Source organism: Stegodyphus dumicola, chromosome 12 (assembly GCF_044657685.1).
Source record: "Stegodyphus dumicola isolate Sdum_Otavi_A_Nest chromosome 12, ASM4465768v1".
Lineage (NCBI taxonomy): Eukaryota > Metazoa > Arthropoda > Arachnida > Araneae > Eresidae > Stegodyphus > Stegodyphus dumicola.
In genome coordinates this window covers 37701534-37722834 of record NC_140779.1, presented here as the reverse complement: position 1 = coordinate 37722834, position 21301 = coordinate 37701534, and the positions used below count along the sequence as shown (strand labels likewise).

The following is a 21301-nucleotide window of genomic DNA, read 5'->3' as shown; positions in this document are numbered from 1 at the left end:
TGAACCCGGCTAAAACTCGCAGAGTTTATTATGTTATAATATGTACTTCAAGGTAAAAAAAAAATGGCTTTCATTTCTTTTTTTTATGCATTAAATTACTATCTTAACCCTTTGAAGGCCCAAACGTCCGAGACGGCTGTTTATTCAAACGACTACAACCGCTCGAAACGCCCGAAATTGCGATGCTGTTTTCTTCCCTTCTCCTAACGAATGCAATAACAGGTGTACTTTCCTGAAATGCATTGTATCAGTTTACTGCAGACAGCTTGTCTTAAAAGGTAAATGGAAGCTTCTTTGTTAGGAAGTAGAAAGGATGTCACCTGAAATATTCACACCTCTTTGAGCATTAATGGAGGAGGAGGGGAAGAAACGGACGGGACGGGTAATAGACGGGGATGGGTGTTTCGATATTTTAAGCATACAGGTTAGCAAAGGCTTCGGTTTTCTTAGGGTTAAATGAGGGAAGAGTGGCTACAATCGTGAAGCGTCTTTAGCATCTTTTATCTGCATGTCCACTGGTAGGCATCTTTTGTTCAAATTTTATTTTTCATTTTTCTAGGCAAATTGCTATCGAAGCAAATTGCTAGGGGAAAATAATCAGAGAATTAAGAAAAACGTTTTTCCGCGATGTAAAACTTTAGTACGCAAAAGGAAATGAGATTTTTAAATGAAGAGAAATTATTGGCAAACAAGAATGCGCAGTCACACATAATTTAATGCGAAACGCTGGAAAACTTTTATTCTACCTTACTAACTTCTATATTTTTATTCATTTCCTTAGTCTTTCCTATATATTTTTTCAATATCATGCTGAGTGTCTCAAATTTACTCTCCAGCAGTGAACAAACATATAAAATGCGACATATATTTATAATCGGATAAAATCTTAAGGAAAGATAACTGAGAAGCAGAAGTTTACGCAGATAACTCATAGTAAATTATAAAGATTATAAAAGTGTAAATAACTAAGCTGGGCATTTCGTAACAATGTTTTGCATTAATACCCGTAACTGGAAGCATTGGAAAAAAAACGGTTAGCTACCTACCTTCATCTCTGAAGCAGCCAAATCCTCTGTAGCAAACAACTTCTTCTGCCCTCTTATGCACATGAGACTTGTGCGCTTTTCTTTTCTTCATTTCTTCCCATCGCGCCATCGATGAAACGATGGCAGACCACACTTCGTAATCACTTGGTTCATCTTCCACAGGTGTTCCATGGCTTGGATCTAGAGATGGCCGCGGTTCTTTGTGAATGGTGGACGCTGATGTTGTTGTTGCAGTTGTGAGAAAAGATGTACTAAAGTCAGCAGAACTTCCTCCTGAAGCAAACAGGACTGAAAAATATTAATATATCAATTTAGGAATAGAAGAAATAAAAGAATTCTAAAATACAAGTAGTGAATTAAAATTGCATGAGATTTGGGAACGCGAAAACACGTTATTATTTAACAGCCTTCATTATAAATACAGATTCAGAATTATTATGAATTCAGTTTTACATAATTAACTTTCAAGCCCAGTTACCTCCGTATATGCATGCCATTCAGTTATCATTTCAAAATATCTTTCAAGCGATAAAATGCAATTAATCTGCTTAAATAATTTTGTATTGAAATGTAATTATGATTCTGTAAGCATTGTTTCTAAATTTATATTATCATATTTATATGGTGCACAGTGAATGATTTATATTATCTTCTTTATTATGAAGTTACTTGAAATGTAAAAGCTAAATTTCATTGCTGAAAACGTAACAAGTATTGTTTAGGTTACGCGTACCGTCACATAACTTCGGATATAAAAGCCTTCCTCATCCTAGAATCCTTCGCATTTAGGCGAGAGGTGGAAAATCAGGCAAATATGCCACCTTTAGATTATTGTTATTTGCGTGTTTCGCCCTAGGGCACTGCACGGAAGAGAAGAAAGCCTTCGTGGAGGTCTTTCCGATAGAAACTGGCTCGTATTAACACGTTACACACGGGAAAAACCATGAAAACGATCATGCAGCCAGCCCGTTCGCAGACCTACCCAGTGTTCAGGAATTTTTCCGCTCGGCCGCTGGCGGGCCTTAAATATACCACCTTGGAGAGATTTTTTAATTTATCACTTACTGCCGCCAGTCCTGCACTTACCGGTGACAGACTTTACTGGTTTCTCCCTACCCACCACTCGACCCAGACCGTGGGGTCACCACTCCCGGTTCTCCAGTCTCATGGCGGGGTATGGCCTTATTGGACTGAAGAACTGACTAGTTGTCAATAATGTTTCTACTAGTGCTACAAGGACCGCCCCGTGAATTACACAGAATTCGATGAGGGGGGAGCAGGGGAATTACACAGAATTCAGTGGACAACGAAATATCCGCTGCACCACTACCGATACCTCTAGTTTGAGACTTACAATCAATCCCTCCCCCTTGTCCAACCGTAAAGATAACCTTCATTTGGGGTTCTGAAACGCCCTGCTCGTGTTTTTATCCCCCGGTGCCGAGACTGCAAAGGTACAAATCTGAACCAGTACAATAAACGACTGCCGGGGGGGGGGGATGCAAGAGGCATGTCATTGTTTAATTTGATCTAGGACCCTGAAACATTTTATGGCTAAAAACAAAAGATTCCTAGAATGTGGACAGCACAAATATTCATGAATCGTAGAAAATACATGAACGCGGAAAAATACATGAAAGTTTGAAAGAAAATAATAAAATGTGGATCACACAGATATGCGAATCTATTATCATGATAAAAAATAAGAATTTTACTGTTGGTCATTTTGACATCATCATGTTTATTAAACCAATCTCGAATTATATTTAAGCTTTGCGGACCATTCGTTTGTCATTATTCTTTTACAAACCAGTATTCTCATTAGTTCTCCTACTACAACTTCGTGATCCCTTATTAAATAAATCTTTTAAAATTTTCTATTAGTTGTTATTTCATTCCCTTTCTTTCTCTCTCTCTCTAGCATTTTGTCATACATTAAACAGTATTTGTCGATAGCATTTTGTCATACATTAAATAGTATTTGTCGGCCATTTCTAAATAATAGGATTTTAATTAAATTTCACATTTGCAATTTAAAATAAATTACAGTTTCGATGAAAACATACAAAGGAGTGTAACTGAATATAAATAAATATCACCGATCATTTCAAATGAAGTAAAAGGAAAAACGATCGTTCCCATTTATGAAAATAGGAACAGGATCATGGGAATGAAGGTCAATCGGATGTATTCGTCCGCTGTTTTTTTTTTATTATTATTTTATTTTTTATCACCATTGGAAACTTCTTATCTTTAATTCCAAATCAGGATATGAAGCACCATAACGGTGACGGGAAGCAAAAGGTATGAGAAACTATTTAAGAAATATTTGCAGAGATAAAAGAGAAATCTTCTAAAGAATTGAAATGTCTTTTTATTGTTTTTATAGCTAGCAGATATAGGCTATAAAATTCCTACGTAACCAAGAAATCCCTACCTGAAGGATAATAAACGAAACGCACAATCTCTGTTTTGAAATCATAAATGCAGCACAAATCATTTCACTCATTATTAAGTATCATTAAGCATTGTGGATCATTAAGAAAAGTCACTAATATAATTTTTAGTCAAACATCACAAATCTGTGCTACTGTAGCACTATGAATCATACGTAAGTAGCCGGTTAAAATCGAAGCCGGGAGAAAAATGCCACTGTTGAGTGGTTTAAAATTCTATTAAATGCTATAAGTTGCCTTAATTTTCTATGCTTAAATTTCCTTCTTACGTTTTCAGCAAAAATTTATTATTTAATAAAAAATATGAAAGTAAAGATTATCCTTCTTTCCATTTTGCGCTCACAAATCATTATGGAAATATCCATTTACAATTATTAAAGCCTGAAAAAAGCATGTCTGCGATGTTATCGTCATGCGATGATTTGTAGATACTTTATTTTTTACCACGATATTTTCGACGACGATGTTTTTAAACTGCGAAATTTTTTGAACCGCTTTATTTCGAACGACGATATTTTGTATCACGATGTTTTCTCTTTGCGATGTGTTCTCCCACGATGTTCTGTATCACGACGTTTTCGCCTTGCGTTGTTTTCTCCGCGACGTTTTCGTCAGCGATGTTTTTGCCGCGATGTTTTCGGCTGTAACCGTTTGCAGAAGAGTAGAAATTTTTTTAATACTAGTGGATGCTGTGCTTTTGAGAAACTAGCTTCTACAAAAATAAATGCCAAATGTCTGTCGAAAATCAAATTGCAATAATTATTAATATAATATTACTTTGTGCTTATTATTTTTTGGCTTTTATTTTAAAAACTTTATTCTTAACTTTCTCATTTAATGATTTTTAGCATGTATTATTTTTTAAATTAACAGGAACTTTTATTTTTGTCTGCTTTTAGAATAGCAAAATCTTATAAATTTAATTTTTGAATTAATGTATAAAATTGTTTAAGGTTCAACAACTGCGGCTTTTAAAGAATCTTCAGTTTTTTTGTTTGGCTATCTGTTAAGGACGGTTGCTGATCTTGGTTAGTTGTTAAGAGCTTTATGCTGTTAAAACAGATAAATGTCAACATAAAGGCAATAGAGGTTCTAAAGTCAGTCTTACGAGCCGTACTTATGGAAACTGACGAATCATATATCGGTTTTTAGCTACTTCTACCACATATAACAGATGCAGATATATAAATTCCAAGTCAGGCTAGTTATGATTAAGAATGTCTAAAGCAATCAAATAAAACCTGCCTAAAATGATGAATGCTTTCGTGAAGGACTTCGAAAGGAAAAAGGCTCGTATTTTACTCAAACAAGGAGAAACTTAAAAGTGCTATATAAGCAAAGCTATCGACCACCGAAAATCACATCTAACGAACTTTCAAAATTTTAAAGACTTATAAAGATCCTTAGACACTGGGGGATCTTCAGATCTACGATAGAATTATAAATAAAACATTTCCTGAATACAGTTCTTTCATTGCAATAATATTGTTTTCCATAATGATTCTAACATACAATTTAAAGCATCTCCATTAGTATTACTTTCTATAGATTCAAGGATACATTATATAATACCTGAAGGTTTCTTTACGCTGTGTTAAACAGAAAATTAAAGTCTGCAAACAGCTAAATCTCTTCAGAGAAAGAAAATATATTCCAAGGAACATGCTAGCACTTTAACCGTGTGTGTAATTAGACTCAGTTTTTCATACAGAGAAACTGATTGCTATCATAACTTCTTAATGTTTTTTTCCAGTATTTTGGATTCCTATTTTGTGGTACCGTAAGTTATTTTTCCTTTTAATACATATGAACAAATCTGGAAACTCTTGAATAACTAAACATTTATAAGATATAACTATTTTTTCATACAAGATATAATTAAAATTTCTCTGCAATTCTCAAACATTACCAGAGAGAGAGATGCATGTGATACTTAGAATCCCCCGATGCTATATACACTCTTTTGCAAAAAAAATCGAAGCACCAAGAAGAACTTTTGCGATCATGACGAAATTTGGTATGCAAAAACATCTTGATCGAACATGCAACTGATCAAAGTTTCAAGACAAATGAACAGGAACTGCAATTATAGCGCGCATTTCTAGTGCGCAATTCGCAAAGTATAAAACCAGTAACAGAGGCGGAAAATTTATCTTTTTTTGGTTGCTGCCATTGTAATTCCGTAAAGAAGCTACTAAAGATGCCATTACGACAATATCGAAGACCTACAGACAACTAAACGACTCAGATTTAGAGCGGGGGCCCACCAGCGGCCGAGCGGTAAAGTCGCTGAACACTGGTAGTTCGGTCCGAGGTTCGAATCCCGCGAACGGGCTGGCTGCATGGGTGTTTTCGTGGTTTTCCCCAAGTGTAACGTGTATACGAGCCAGTTTCCCTTAGAAAGGCCTCTACGAAGGCTTCCCTCCCCTTAAGCAGATAGCCCTAGTGTGCTTTGCCATAATTAAATACATCACCAGATTTAGAGCGACAACTGGTCGCATTGTAGGGTTGCGTGAAGCTGGGTGGTCATACCGAGCAATAGGCCGCCACTTGCAGCGTACAGACACTGCTGGTGCAAAGATGTTGGCAGCAAAGGTTGCTACAAGGAAATTACCGACGAAATGAAGGCTCTGAAAGACCAAGGAGCACAAATGCAAGATAGGATAATTGTTCGCAAGGCCCAAACCGATCCAACGGTATCATTGTCGACTATTCAACGCACTACAGCCACGTCTGTACCTCCCGTGGTGCAAATTTACACAGATGGTTCGCGTACTGAAGTAGGCATAGGCTGTGGTCTGCCATGTCTATACCAGTATAGCCATGTTTATATCTCCCGCGGTACCGTCCACCATCTCACAGCGCTTGCCTGAGGCGGGGTTACGCTCACAGAAGCCTTTCGAACGTTACCTTTGACCTCACAATATCGGCAGGGTCGTCTATTCAACGTTGAGTGTTGTCACAGCCGATCATCATGACTGCCATCAGACTGGCATAGTATAGGGTTCAGCGATGAATCCCGCTTCGCTCTTGAAGCAGATGACCACCATGTTCGTGGCTGGAAAGGACAGGGCCAACGGTCCCAATTAGCCATTGTTTTACAAAGGCATACAGCCATAACCCCTGGTGAGATGGTGTGGAAAGCTATTTCTCATAACAGCAGGTCATCTTTAGTCATCTTCCGTACATCTTTAACAGCTCCACGATATGCTGATACCATCCTGCGGCCGTTGCATTAACCTTCACGGCACATCATCCTGGGGCATTTTCGAACAAGATAATGCCACGCCACATACCGCTCGTATATCTCTGGACTGTCTCCTTGCGGTTGATATTATTCCTTGGCTAGCAAGGTCCCCAGACCTTTCACTAATCGAGCATGTCTGGGGCATGGTAGGCCACCAGATACGGGCACCAAAAAATATCGCATATTTAGAGCGACAACTGATGAATGCCTGGCAGAATGTGTTGCAGGATGACATTAGGAACCTCTACTACTCCTAGTGTCGACGAATTCAAGCATGCATTGCGTCCAGGGCCGGTTCGACCAACTACTAATTTGAACCCTCAATGCGTGATTGTGAGCCGTGAACAGGTATGACCTTGACATTTAATCATTTTATTATATCTGTGTATGAGTTATATGCATATTCAATTTCATCAAAAACAACCACTTCATGGTGCTTCGATTTTTTTTGCAAAAGAGTGTATTTGCAAAATTATTGTCTAATTGGAAATTACAGTTGAGTTCAGATGGAATGAAAAATGCGGATCTCTTCTGTTATAAATCATTATACATCTGATGACATTAGTCAGACTTTATTTGAATCTCATTTAAGTGAATTCACACGTGAATTTGCCGGAATAAAAACGGAAGCCCGTTTAATCAAATCTTATAGCTTGTTATCAATTGTCACCTTTAAATTAAAGGCGTTGTTCTTATCTCTGCTGTTGTGACTTATCCCACTTGTCTGACAGTAACATCAAAACAAGCTCAAGATTGTGCCTATCGTTGGCAAAAGCCCTGATTTAAAGGGGTGACAGTACGACTTTGCTCAGTTCCGCCCCCCCCCCAATTTTGATGGAGATCGCTCTGTGGGGGGGACGAGTGTCTCCCATCCCTCTTCCCCCACCAACTTCTCTAGAAGACTTTCGGCTCGCCGCATACATAGAGTCGAGGTATTTCACTGCGTCTTGAAAGTAAAACGAAAAAAATTTGTTTCATCACTGCGTATCCAGGATATGCCTCATACAAACTGGGCCAAATAAGGCAACAAAAATTTGTTACAATACAATAAGACTGGATTCCGTGTGGTCGCTATTACGTTCTTTGAATTAAAGTATGCCCAATTATTTTTACATTCCTTTACGAAAAAAAAAAAAAAATTAAAAAATTATTTATTACTTGAATTTATTTGGTTCCATCTTCAAAATATGAAATTCTTTACAGTATTTATCCATAAATTTAGTTTAACGAATAGGTAAAAAATATACTTATGCAATTTTACTGACGTCAAAACTAATGAAAATCTGGATGATTGAACTATTAATTTTTGTATATTCTATGTAATATATTTTTATATATTATTCCCATCAAAAACTGAGGACTATGATATCACAAGACACATTACAAATTCTTTTAAACTGCTGTACCGGTTCTCAGCTTACAAAATCTTTATCTTTATGATTTGCAATAACTTCAGCTTCCAGGTTTAACTCAAAACCTGGAATACAATACAGGCAAAGTTGAATGAACTGATCAGATAAAATTTATTTCACTCTCTTCCATCAGTATTTACAATGGCGGTTATCAAATTCGAAATAAGGATAAAAACCCATCATCCCAATACTTGTCAAAATTGGGTTGATTAAAATTATGAAGATTTATATGAGGTATGGAGATGGAAAACCTATCGTATGCCATTTGTTGTTACATATTCATCTAAAGCGGATTGAAAAAAATGAAGGGAAGTTTAATGTTCTCTACATCACAAAACAAACTATTCGAAGATTCATGATTTAGCTTTCCTTCAAACAGAAAAATTAACAAGAAATACATAAAATAGAGAACGATGTATATGGAAGCCATAATAACCGACCCAAGACGACAGCGACTCATGTCATACCACTGTACTAATCCACCGTCAGCCTTAAAAACATTGCCAAGCCATCTGCGTCCTGCTCTCTGCACGAGAAACTGTGAGTTTGAAAAGGTATTGAGAAAGAAACAACGAAATCTTTGCGCCTTGTGCTTGCTCTGATGAACTTGTCTCGCACCGCATGGCTGATTTAGATTTGTCTTATGTTCCACTCTCTCGATTTCTATTTCTGCTGACCTTTCAGCAAACAACCAAGCTTTTTTAATGACGGACATCCTTAATCGAGTTTTCTAAGGGACTTTGGTATTGCTGGATTTTTTTTTTCTTTTTTTAGTCCAAAGGGGCTTTGTCTCTGAAGGACTATTGTTTTCGTTTTGCGATTTTGCGTTGAATCACTATAAATGCCCGTTTCACTTTTCAAACTGTTGCCAACAAATGTTAGAGTTCTGAATTATAGTTGAAGAAATTAAATAATGAGAAATCTGCATAAATGTATGTGTATTTCTCGCATTGTGATAAAACAACGGTACATAGACCCATCGAATTTTGAATGACGTAATCCTCCTACGAATACGGGCATGTGGAAGATCAAATTTGAAATTCGGAGTTTGTTTTATTATCGATTTCATATTTTGTAAAACTTCAACGAATTTTTGATTAACAAACTCAAGGATTTCAAAGCGAGCAATAGGAACACTCTACGGGGGGGGGGACTTTTTTATCTCCAGCGCGCGGAACTGTGTATCGGAAATTCTAAAAATCTGCTCATTTTAAAATTATTTTGCGACATTGCTATTGAACTGAATTTTATGGTTTAAGTGCAAAGAACATGATATTTAATAAATATAGGTAACACACAAAACGTTAAAAAAACGCCCCTTTGGACTTAATTTAATATCTGAAGCCTTTCAGATTTTGTTGTTGTTGTTTGTTATTGCATGACATCGCTATTGAAGTTTAATTTCAAGGATTTCCTTCTCAACAGAAAAAAAAAAAAAAAAAAAAAATGCCGTATTTTAGCTTTTCCTTTTTAGCTTTCCCTGTATACAATAAAATATCTTTCAGTATTTTAATTTAGAGTATTTTAATTAATTGTTAAATTTCAGTAATAATAATACTACGCTATTAATAGCAGAAAAGTTCCAATGACTGTTACTGTTGGATACTGTTAAAATGGAACTTTAATGTGTTTCATCAGTATGATTTGCTAATAACCAAAGGTGAATAATTTACTGAATCACTGATTTTAATGCTTACAAAGTAAGATTCAAGCTTGATTTTCAAATTTTACAGAGCGTATGAGTACGAATTATACAAGGAGGAAGTTTAAACTGAAAGCAATATTAAAGCTAGAGAGAACATTTAATAGAAATTTAAAGTATTTTTCCTCTCCATAAAGGGCGTCCATTCGTGTTGTAATTGGAAGTATGTCCAGTTACCATTCGGCATATTCAGAGTTCCTATCTTGGCGAGAGCACGGCTTATTTTTCCACATTTCCTGCCCCGATAAAAATCCTAATAGCTTTACAAGTTATTTTGGACAAGAAACAAAGAAAAATGAGTCATATGCCGTCGGGTGTTCGCCGATAACATCGCGGCAAAAACATCGCAGACGGAAACGTCGTGGAGAAAACAACGCACGGCGAAAACGTCGTGCTACAAAACATCGTGGGAGAAAACATCGCAAAGAGAAAATATCGTAGTTCTAAAACATCGTGGTACAAAACATCGTCGTCGAAAATAAAGCAGTTCAGAAACTTCGCAGTTTAAAAACATCGTCGTCGAAAATATCGTGGTAAAAAATAAAGTACCTACAAATCATCACATGACGATAACATCGCAGAGATGCTTTTTTCAGGTTTTAATAATTGTAAATGGATATTCCTATAATGATTTGTGAGCGCAAGATGTAAAGAAGGATAATTTTTACTTTCACATTTCTTTATTAACTAATAAATTTTTGCTGAAAAAGAAGGAAACTTAAGCATAGAAAATTAAATGTAACTTATAGATTATACTTTTCATGGGAAATTACCAGGGAAAACTTTATAAAAAATTATTTATTAATGGCCTTTATTAGTTAACTATGTCGGTTTAAAATTCTATTAAGTGCTCTAAGTTGCATCAGTTATCTATGCTTAAGTTTCCTTTTTATTTTCTCAGCAAAAATTTATTAGTTAATAAAAAATATGAAAGTAAAAATTATCCTTCTTTCCATCTTGTGCTCACAAGTCATTATGAGGATATCCATTTACAGTTATTAAAGCATGTTTGCGAAAAGCATGTCTGAAAAAAGCATGTCTGCGATGTTATCGTCATGCGATGATTTGTAGATATTTTATTTTTTACCACGATATTTTCGACGGCGATGTTTTTAAGCTGCGAAGTTTTTGAACCGCTTTATTTTCGACGACGATGTTTTGTACCACGATGTTTTTAGGACTGCGATGTTTTCTCCCACGATGTTTTGTAGCACGACGTTTTCGCCTTGCGTTGTTTTCTCCGCGACATTTTCGTCCGCAATGTTTTTGCCGCGATGTTTTCGGCTGTAATCGTGCCCTCGCCGACCTCCCGGACCTCCCGATTGCTAGCCGGACCCGCTTCAAATTACACCACAAAGAAATACCTTACATTTTTACGTCAGTTTCCATAAACTTAATTATTGTATCATACCAGCACGGCATTTTTACTTCCATTCAGAGTCCCGCATTTTGCGTTTTTCTCATCTTTCCCTCTGTAGAGTCATTAGGTTTTTATGTTAAAAACGTGAAAAATGAGCCATTACCAGGACTCAAACCAGGACCTCTCGAATACGTACCAAGTGTGGTAGTGTTACCACACGAAGGCATGCTGGAAGAAAGGAGAAAATACCTTATTATACCTCTTTATTCACTTTTGAACTTAAATGAGTCTGTGCTTGGACTTCTACTATGGCTATTCATCGGAATATTTTTAAGTCTTACGCTGCGATAGTTTTTACAAATTATGCAAAGTTTTTATTGATTAATCTTAAAACTACTAAATTATTAAAAGTTTAATTGCTCTGAAAAACTTGGTTTTCTTACATTTAGTACATTAAGTTTCTTAATTAGCTATTTTATAATAATAAAAGCAGTATCTTACCTTTTAATATAATCGTAACTGTTGTAATTCGAAACGTTTGCACAGCTTTAATTGTCGAAATTCAGTTGTTATTGCGAACAAAGAATGAATGGACGGCAACAGAAGAACGTAAATAACTATTACCCAAAGTCCTGTTTTTATTTTGCTGCTCTATGTAGTTACTTTTCCACAAATTTACAACTTTATTTCGACCTTGAGAGCTAACAAATGGAAATAAACTCTGGCTAACCGTAGTGCCAAGAAAGAAACCCTCTTTTCTTTTTTTTTTTTTTTTTTTTTTTTTGTGGAAATTAACCCCATTTGGTGCTATCAGACAAAATTTCAACATTAAAAAAAGAAAAAAAAAAACATACAGACTACAAAAGGTTTAAGCGACTGTTACATTTTTGAAAGAATAGGAGTTAAGGTTCAATGAAGCTCAAACGTTCATGTTCGTTCACCATTTAATTAGTAGAGTCACTGAGTCACAAGCATTTCAGAACATGCAGTAGAACAAAACTTGGATTGAAAAAGAATTGTTAAGCGAAACATGGAACGAAAGAAGCTTTTCGATAAAAGGTCACCTTTCGTTCCAAATTTTAATCAACTTTCAAATTTACAAAAACGGAAAAAGAAGAAATTTTTTATATTTCAGTAGATTATGCCTCGGAATACAATATCAAGTTTTTGTAATTACAGTTTCTATCAGCTGATGGAGTAGGAGTGTCCGGAAAAAGAACTTCTGTATTCAGTATATAAAAGTGAAATTCGATAAAATATCATGTTTCTAGAAGTACAGGTTCTGTATTTTATTCCATTCAGCATAAACACCTATAATTAAATACAGATAAATATGCTTATAATTAAATACAGATAATATACTAACATTTTAAAATTAAGATCTTTCAGTTAACAGGTAAACTTCTCTGATTCAAAGATATTTTAAATTTTAAAACAAAAAATATCTTTCATATCTTTTATTTTAAAACAAACATATTATTTCAATTCTGTTCTGTATAGTAGTCTGCAGTAATTTTTACATGTTCATACTTAACAGAAATAAATTACATTCCCTAAACTGCATGCCCTGTATTTTCAAATACAAAATTTTTATTCTACTCAGATATACTAACAAGTTTTGCGAATAATTTTCAACTGGGCCGGAGATTAATACCATTCTTATTACAAATTGTAAGCAAAGAAAATTATTTATACACTTCGTTTGATATAAATTAAAATCGTCTATTACGCATGATCGTTTTCTCAAAGATAATCATATTTTATATCATAATACAGAGTCTGTTCGCGTATTTTCTGGACGATTTTGCTTTAAAACTATCGTCTGCTTAGAAATTTTTTTAACTACAACTATATTGTTGAAGGTATAAATAATCGTCTGCTACTTGACAGTTTGATTTTCATGCAAAATGGCGCTTTTAAAGATGCAATGGATGGAAGGCTATATTTGTGCTCTTTCCAAAGGAACTTTTTCGTATCTAATTATTATAAACACCATCTGAAAGCCATGGTTTTTCGATATCTAAAGCTATGATTGCAAAATAGTTTTAAATTTAGCACATCTTTAAAATTTCCGATACAGAGTCTCGCGCGCTGGAGATTAAAATGTTTTTTTTTTCTGTACAACGCTGCCATTGCTCGCTTTGAAATCCTTGAGTTTGTTGATCAAAAATTCGTTAAAGGTTTACAAAATATGAAATCGATAACAAAACAAATTCCAAATTTCAAATTTGGTCTTCCACATGCCTATATTCGTAGGAGGATTACATCATTCAAAATTCGATGGCTCTATGTCCGTTGTTTTACCACAATGCGAGAAATATACATAAATTTATGCACATTTTCATTATTTAATTTCTTCAAATATAATGCAGGACTCTAACATTGGGTGGCAACAGTTTGAAAAGTGAAACGGACATTTACAGTGAACCAACGCAAAATCGCAAAACGAAAACAATAGTCCTTCAGGGACAAAGCACCTTTGGACTAAAAATAAAATTAAAAAAAAAAAAAAAAAAAAAATCTGAAATGTTTCAGATTTTAAATTACGTCCAAAGGGGCATTTTTTAACATTTTGTGTGCTACCTTTCTTTATTAAATATCATGTTCCTCGCACTTAAACCATAAGATCCAATGCAACAGCAATATCGCAAAATAGTTTTAAAACGAGCATATCTTTAGAATTTCCGATACAGAGACTCACGCGCTGGAGATAAAAATGTTTTTTCTGCACAACGTTGCCATTGCTCGCTTTGAAATCCTTGAGTTTGTTAATCAAAAATTCGTCAAAGTTTTAAAAAATAGGAAATCGATCATAAAACAAATTTCAAATTTCAAATTTGGTCTTCCACATGCTCATATTCGTTGGAGGATTACGTTATTCAAAATTCGATGACTCTATGTACCGTTGTTTTATCACAATACGAGAAATATACATACATTTATGCAGATTTTTCATTATTTAATTTCTTCAAATATAATGCAGGACTCTAACATTTTGTGGCAACAGTTTGAAAAGTGAACCGACATTTATGAGTCGACGCAAAATGCCAAAACGAAACTAATAGTCCTTCGGGATTCAAATCCCTTTGGACTAATAAATAAAGGAATGTTTTCGAATGCTGCAGAAAAAGATTTTTAACAGTAAAAGAAAATCCGCCATGTCAAAGGACAGTTGCAAAATCATTTAAATGACTGCAATAGAAAGAGATCCATTCATTATCATCAAAGGGAAAAACAATCTTAAAACATGGTTCAAAGAATCTCAATAAAGTTTTTCAAAGGGATTTATGATCGTTGCTGGATTTTCATGTAACAGCAAACTAAAAATAAAAAGAGTGGAGAAATATGTTAAGATCAACTCCGTATGTTATCAGGAACAATTTTTGTACCCTATTTTTAAATATGAAATACCTTCTCTTTACACACAGAGCCCAACGAAACTGCATCAAGAGAAAGCAAACAGCCACATGTCAAAATCCACTGTGAATTTCTTTGAAAAAAAAAATGGAACAAGAAACGGGTATCAAGACCATACCCTTCACTCATATCTCTGCTCAATCTCCTGATGTATCATCCACAGAATTTTGCGCTTCTGGACTTTTAAAAATGGAATTGAGCAAACGTCAACCAACAACCCTCCTCGGACTTGGGAAATCTGTTCAAGAGGAATGGGATAAAATATTTCTTCCCATATAAGAGGCTTATTGTCTTGGAAATTACGATGTAGAAAGATAGGGAAGAATGAAGGTTATCAAACAGAACATATAAAATATAAAGCTTTTAGGTAAAGTATTTCCGTAAATATAACGAAATTCATCTAAAAAAATCTGCGAACAGCTCTGCAAAACCAGTAAAAACTGTAATACCTGAACACTGGTAGGAACATATGGACGGCAAACAGAATAATTTGGAAAGAGGAAAAAATGTTACATTCCTTTAATTCGGAACTGATATGTAAAATGCATATTTACACATTTTTATTAATGATGTTTTAAATCAACTGTACAACTATGGAAAAAAATAATAGTTTGTACTTATAACTTTTTATTTGCAGATAGCTGTACATACGTAAAATTGTAATTATCGTTCAGTAAACATCCGTGACCGTGATTCTGTTGAAGATGTGGTTAATCCCATGTCATGACGGGCATCCGCCAAATTTACGAGTACATTGTTCTAGAAAAAAAATATTCTGCCTCTCATCTTTCCCAGAACTTTCATACGCGAGTGGAATCCGTTATGGTGTTCATGACGTAAGGAAAGTTTGCTGTCATGGATTGTCGGTGGATCGTAACTGCCGTTCATTTTGTTGCTGCGGTGTTCAGGTCATCTGTTGCTATATAAGAAAGTTGGTTATTCTGGATCGTCATTGGAACGTAGATGTAGTTAATTTCATTGCTAAGAAACACTCTTTTGTACTGTCTTTGCATACCTAATTAAGTGTTGCTCTTATCTTCGAGAAGAGTTTTGGTAAAGAAAAAAACTCCAGGTCAGCAGTATTATAATTTTACCATTTCTGATATTACAACCAGAAATGAAAATCAAGTTAAAATACACACTGTTTAAACAAATATATTAATTTATAATTTTATTTTAAGGATTAATTGTGACAGAAATCATTTCAACTAAAAACTTAATTAGATTTTAAAAATCTGCCATTTTTGCTTTTGGAAGGTACTTTCGTAAGCGTGGCCGCTTTCCTGTTTTCTGTTGCATTATTCCTTAAGTGGTTCCTTTTCATAGGTTTCGATTCTAGAACAGTTCTATAGTGCTTGACATAAATCTAGTTATACACTCACAGTTAAATGGTGAGTTGCAGCTGTACCTAATTATATCTTCACGACTTAGTCCAAGTTTAGTTTTGAAATAAGGAAATAACTGCTGCACCAGTTACTTTTAATGAATAAAATACTGCTAATTGCAACTGAAAGTCATATTCTAATTGCAATTGAAAGTAGCTGATTCTCAATTTCTACGTTCAGCAGGAGTCATAGTTAAATGGAGTTACAGTTGTATCTAATTATATCTTCACGACTTAGTCCACTAGGAAGTTTGGAAACAAGGAAATAACTGCTGTACCAGTTACTTTTAACGAATAAAGTAGACCTAATTGCAACTGAAACTGAAAGTAATATTCTAATTGCAAACTGAAAGTAGCTGATTCTCAATTTCTACACACAGCACGAAGTATTTAAAAAAAGACATCCAAAATGCACCTCTTATATACTGTTTGACTACCTGTCAATATTCAGACAAAAAATTTAATATAATACAAAGTTGCTTCTTCTTCAGGGTGAAAAGGATTAAATCAACAAAATTCTAGAGTTGTTTGGGTCGCTATGCAAATACAATAGAATCTCGCTTAATTGGAATAATACTGGGTTAACATAAAATTGCAGTTAATTCGAGGCAATTTAAAAAACACAGGGAAGAAGAATAATGCATATTATAATTAAGAGAAAATGCTCTTAAAATATTTTTGGATTTCAAGGCTATTTAATGGAGTGAGTAAGTCCATCTGGAGACATAAATTTATTCGAAATAAGAACACATCGTAACGTAAGAATAAATATCATCAGACATGAAAAAAAAATAAATAAATAAATCACAAATGAATTAAAAGAACAATATTTAGGAGAGAATTTGAAGAATTTCGTTGAATTCATACTCGTCGGTCAGCAGATAAGTAAAAAAAAATAGGTTAGAATTTTTTTAAATTATACCGCGTTGTTTATATTCCAGATTAAATACTATTAAATTGTGTGCTATTGTGGATTAAAATAACTCGTTTTGTGTCAGTATCTGCTGTTATTGCTGTTAAAAAAAATTTTCTTTAACATTTTCTGTGTTTCGAAAATTTACTATATTAAACATCTCGTAATAACCCTCTTAAATTTTTGAGTGAGCTTTTAGATTCACCTTGTATGTAACATAGAAGTTTCCATAACAAATGATAAGCCTAACTACTATATAAGTTTCCATAACAAATGATAAGCCTAACTACTGACATAATAAGCCTTAACTACCCCAGCATAACTAATTATTTAAGCTTTAACTACAGACACCATATTTTCTGATATTAATACCGAGATTAGGTATTTTATAGGCTTATAAAATAAATAAACAAAGTTTTCAACAAAATAATTTTTGATATATAACTAATTTAAATATCTGAAAAGAATTTTAAAAAAAAAAATTAACGGTGACTCGGAGTCTGACGTCACCAACAAAATTTAGTAACGGTCTGACAGTGCTAGCGACTTCTGCTCTTCCGATGGCAACAATCTGGCAGACTCCATGCCAGTAGTTATAGGGTTAATTTTATTATTCTAATTCATGATGTATAAACAGAACTCTCTTTAAAATCAATATGTATGGACAAAAACCTTAAAACAATCGGAAGTGAACACCACATGACCTTCCTTGCACAACCTAAATCATACACCTTTTTCTGCTGCTTTTCATTTAAACTTATTTCCTCGAAATTCATTGAAGATATAATTTCTCATTCAATTAATTCAGTTCTCACTTCGCGGCAAGGAAAACGTATGTAGAAACTCAACACATCTTCATTAAAAATTGTAAAATACAGAAAAACATAAAACACCAAATACACTTAAAAACAGTTAATTTTTTTTCCTTCCAATTAAAATTTAGAGTTCCTACGCAAAAACAAGCAATTCCGGCAACGCACAAGAAGAAAGATTTTTCGGTGCACAAAAATGGAAGTTTACTTTTGGTCCCACTCGGCAAAAAGACGCTGAGGTTGTGCACAAACTGACTTAATTCACTATTACACTAAGAGTTTCAAATCTAAACAAATTGTAGCTTCGTTAGGCTTAGTTCCACTTAAACAACTTTTAAATTGTTGTTACTTTTACAACTACTACATGCAGATTAACTAAAGGCATAAAAATCTTAACCGGGACATAAGACTAACATAATCCAACCAAACATTTTAAAGTAAAAAATGCACAATTTAAAAACATATAAAAATAAAAATTGAGATCATCCAGCTGGGTAACAGAGCTGGTGTGCTACCGATTGCAATTAACACGAGAGATGCATAACTACTTGTGACAGCAGTCCCATATGCAAAATTTCAACGTTCTGAGGCTACTTGTTTTTGCGTTATGAGAAATACGTGCGTATGTACGTACGTACGTACAGACGTTACGAAAAATTCTCTTCTTAATCCATTTTAAATCCATCCGTTTTGGATTTAAATTGGATCCGTTAAAATTATCCGTTTAAATCCAACCGTTCCGTCCGGGAAAAGAACCATTTATTCTGTCTACGTACTGATATAACGCAAAAACATCGTTCAAATGGATTCGAGAGCGGTCAAAATGGATATTTTCGTTGAAATATGATACCCGAAATATTTCGCTATTACAATACTTCCTTTAGTTCGTACAAGGAAGTAAAAAAATGTCTCACACATTTAAATCTTTGTCTCACACATTTAATGCACAGAAAGTAATATCATTTATCTTTATTGAGGATGGTAAATTTCCGTTACTGCGATGATAAGCACTCAGGTTAATAATTAATTCTTTACGTAAAACATTTTAATTTTTGCGAAATTCACTTATGTCTATAATACATTGCATCCGTAACTTCCTTAATAAATTCACTAATTAGTTCATTCTGTACTATAAAATGTCTATCATTATAGGACACCAACAGACATGCAGATGATAAAGCACAACCACGTATAAATATTCCAAGTAGTTCCAAAATTATTATACTTGGGTTTAATTTTTTTTCATTTGCCGATATGAATTTTGCTATCGATTTTCTTCCATGACAATGACAATTTCGAAAGACTGAAGTGACTGAATAAATATCTTCACTCTCCAGTCATTTATTTATAGCCATCCCTGCACGCCACGGCATTCCACTCGTGCCAGCGCATCAGTCACCCCACATGAACATCCAACCCGAATGAACACATTTCTGGCAGTCAGCTTTATTTTAGAAGTCGTCTGATTGTCTTCTGAAATCTAGGTTACTGAGCAAGGTGCGTGGTTCAAGACCGTCGAAAATATACCTGCGAAGATTACGATTAAAGTGGAAATTGAGGTCAAATTTACGTGACGATAGATAGAAGGGGGGAGGAAAGATAAAAAATGGAGACTTTGGCATTGAGGAGAAAGCTAGTGCAAGGTCGGGGACACGTTTATTATTAATGCTTGCGTAGGAAATTTTTGTTCTTTTTAAAGGTCACTTAAGCATCTCGAGGGAAAATTCGATGAGCAGGCTAAGGAAAGATTTCCATCCGGGAAACATAACGGTTGTAAGCACCATTGAAAACGTGTTTGAAGATCATTCTAATTAGTGTCATGAATAATTCAAATGAGAAAATCCGCCAGGTGCGCATTGCTCCGTCATTAACAGAAGTAAATATTTCTAAAATAAGACGCTTTAGGTTCAGTACAGCACAGGCAGAAATAGCTTTCCTGTTGAAGTATCGATGTGTTTGCTCATTTGAATACCTGGATTAAATCCGAAAGCTATTAAAGCGAGCATTATCTTTTTTAATTCGTAAAATTAAAGTCTGCAATCCGCTGCTTACCAGCAAGTCAGTTCATTCTTTCTAAGCAACAACCAATTCGTAACTAATTTTTTGTTGCCAAACCAGGAAACAAAAACTTTGGACACTTCAGGTTAATATGTATACGTATGACGTCATGATTTAAACTTAAAGTAATATAACACATTTTTCTCAATATCAATAAAAGAATTAACGTGGCAGTAACATATCCTGTCAATTATATTACTATCTGAAACAAAAGAATTGCCAACAGCAGCTATTTATTTAAAACGCTGACATTAATGAAAAATTTTCGACATACAATTACGTCGCATGCAATCGCCTGCTCTTCAACGTCAGAATATGAAGCTATGTAATAAGAATATGTGTAATATTTGGAAATGCTATTTTTATTTCATATTTTGTAAAACTTACTAATTTTTGATTAACATACTCTACGATTTGGAAAGCGAGCAGTGGCAACACTTTTCGAAACAAAATATTTTTATTTTCTAATGCGCAAGACTGTTGCCACTCGGAAAAGTGAGTGCGAAAATTATTGTTTTCAGAATTTTTAATTAATATCTCGGTTGATTAAAGTCGTACGAAGACGAGATTGGTCGAAAGGGCTTCCCATTAAATTTTGGAATCCGGGGGGAGGGGAGGTACCTCTAGCGAAACTCAACTCCCCGTCGTTACTGAAGAGATGATACCACAAACAAACAAACACATAGACACGAACAGATTTTAATAGTACATTTAAATTGGAAAATTACTACGGCCATCATTTTTGACAGATTTCGGTGGCTGAGTTTTGAAATTAGAGTGGTGAATAGAATTGCTTAATTACACTCATGTCCATAAATTAAGGATAATGCAAAATCAGGCAAAGGAAGAGTTAGAAGCAAAACAAATTTGACATATTTGTAAAGCTTATTTATTAAACAAAAGGTAAAGAGCAAAAAAAGATGCTATATGTTTGATATCATTAAAAAAATTAGCGATTTTTTCTCCCTGGAGCAAATTACAAAAAAAAAAAAACTATTTACAAAAAGCCCATATTACATGGTTGGTATGATTGTAATACTACATTGTATGTCTCACAGATGATGCAATATAACGCCTAGGCATGCTGAGTATCAAATTATCGATCTGATCTTGGGGGATATTACACCACTCAAAAAGCAATGCTCTCGAAGTTCCGATAGACATGTAGGAGGAGGTTGACGGGCTGCAACTCGTCGGTCAAGCATGTCCCACATTTGCTCTACTGGATTCAAGTCCGGTGAGAATGCTGGCCAGTCCATACGGGTGATATCCTCCGATTGAAGGCATTCGCTTACGATGTTTGCACGGTGAGGGCGGGCGTTGTCATCCATAAACACAAATTGTGTGCCCATGGCGCCCCGAAACAAACGTACATGTTGTTCCAGAATGACGTCCCGATAGATTTGGCTTTTTCATGGTTCCAATTTGAACATGCAGGTCAGTTCTGGAACCCAGAATAATTCTACCCCAAACGAGCACTCCTGCACCACCGTA

General features: G+C 34.7%; 1 protein-coding gene across 2 annotated transcripts in view; it reads right to left on the bottom strand.

Annotated features, from left to right (window-relative positions):
• The window catches only part of LOC118199571 (pancreatic triacylglycerol lipase-like), a 132970-nt gene that overhangs the window by 52284 nt on the left and 59385 nt on the right, over nucleotides 1-21301 (bottom strand). Inside the window, exon 2 of one of the 2 annotated variants that reach the window (XM_085827635.1) lies at nucleotides 1047-1319. In XM_085827635.1, coding sequence (XP_085683761.1) covers nucleotides 1047-1319 — 273 coding nt within the window. Of the gene's footprint in view, nucleotides 1-1046; nucleotides 1335-21301 lie in introns of both variants that reach the window. The other variant, XM_085827634.1, reaches the window with a different exon arrangement.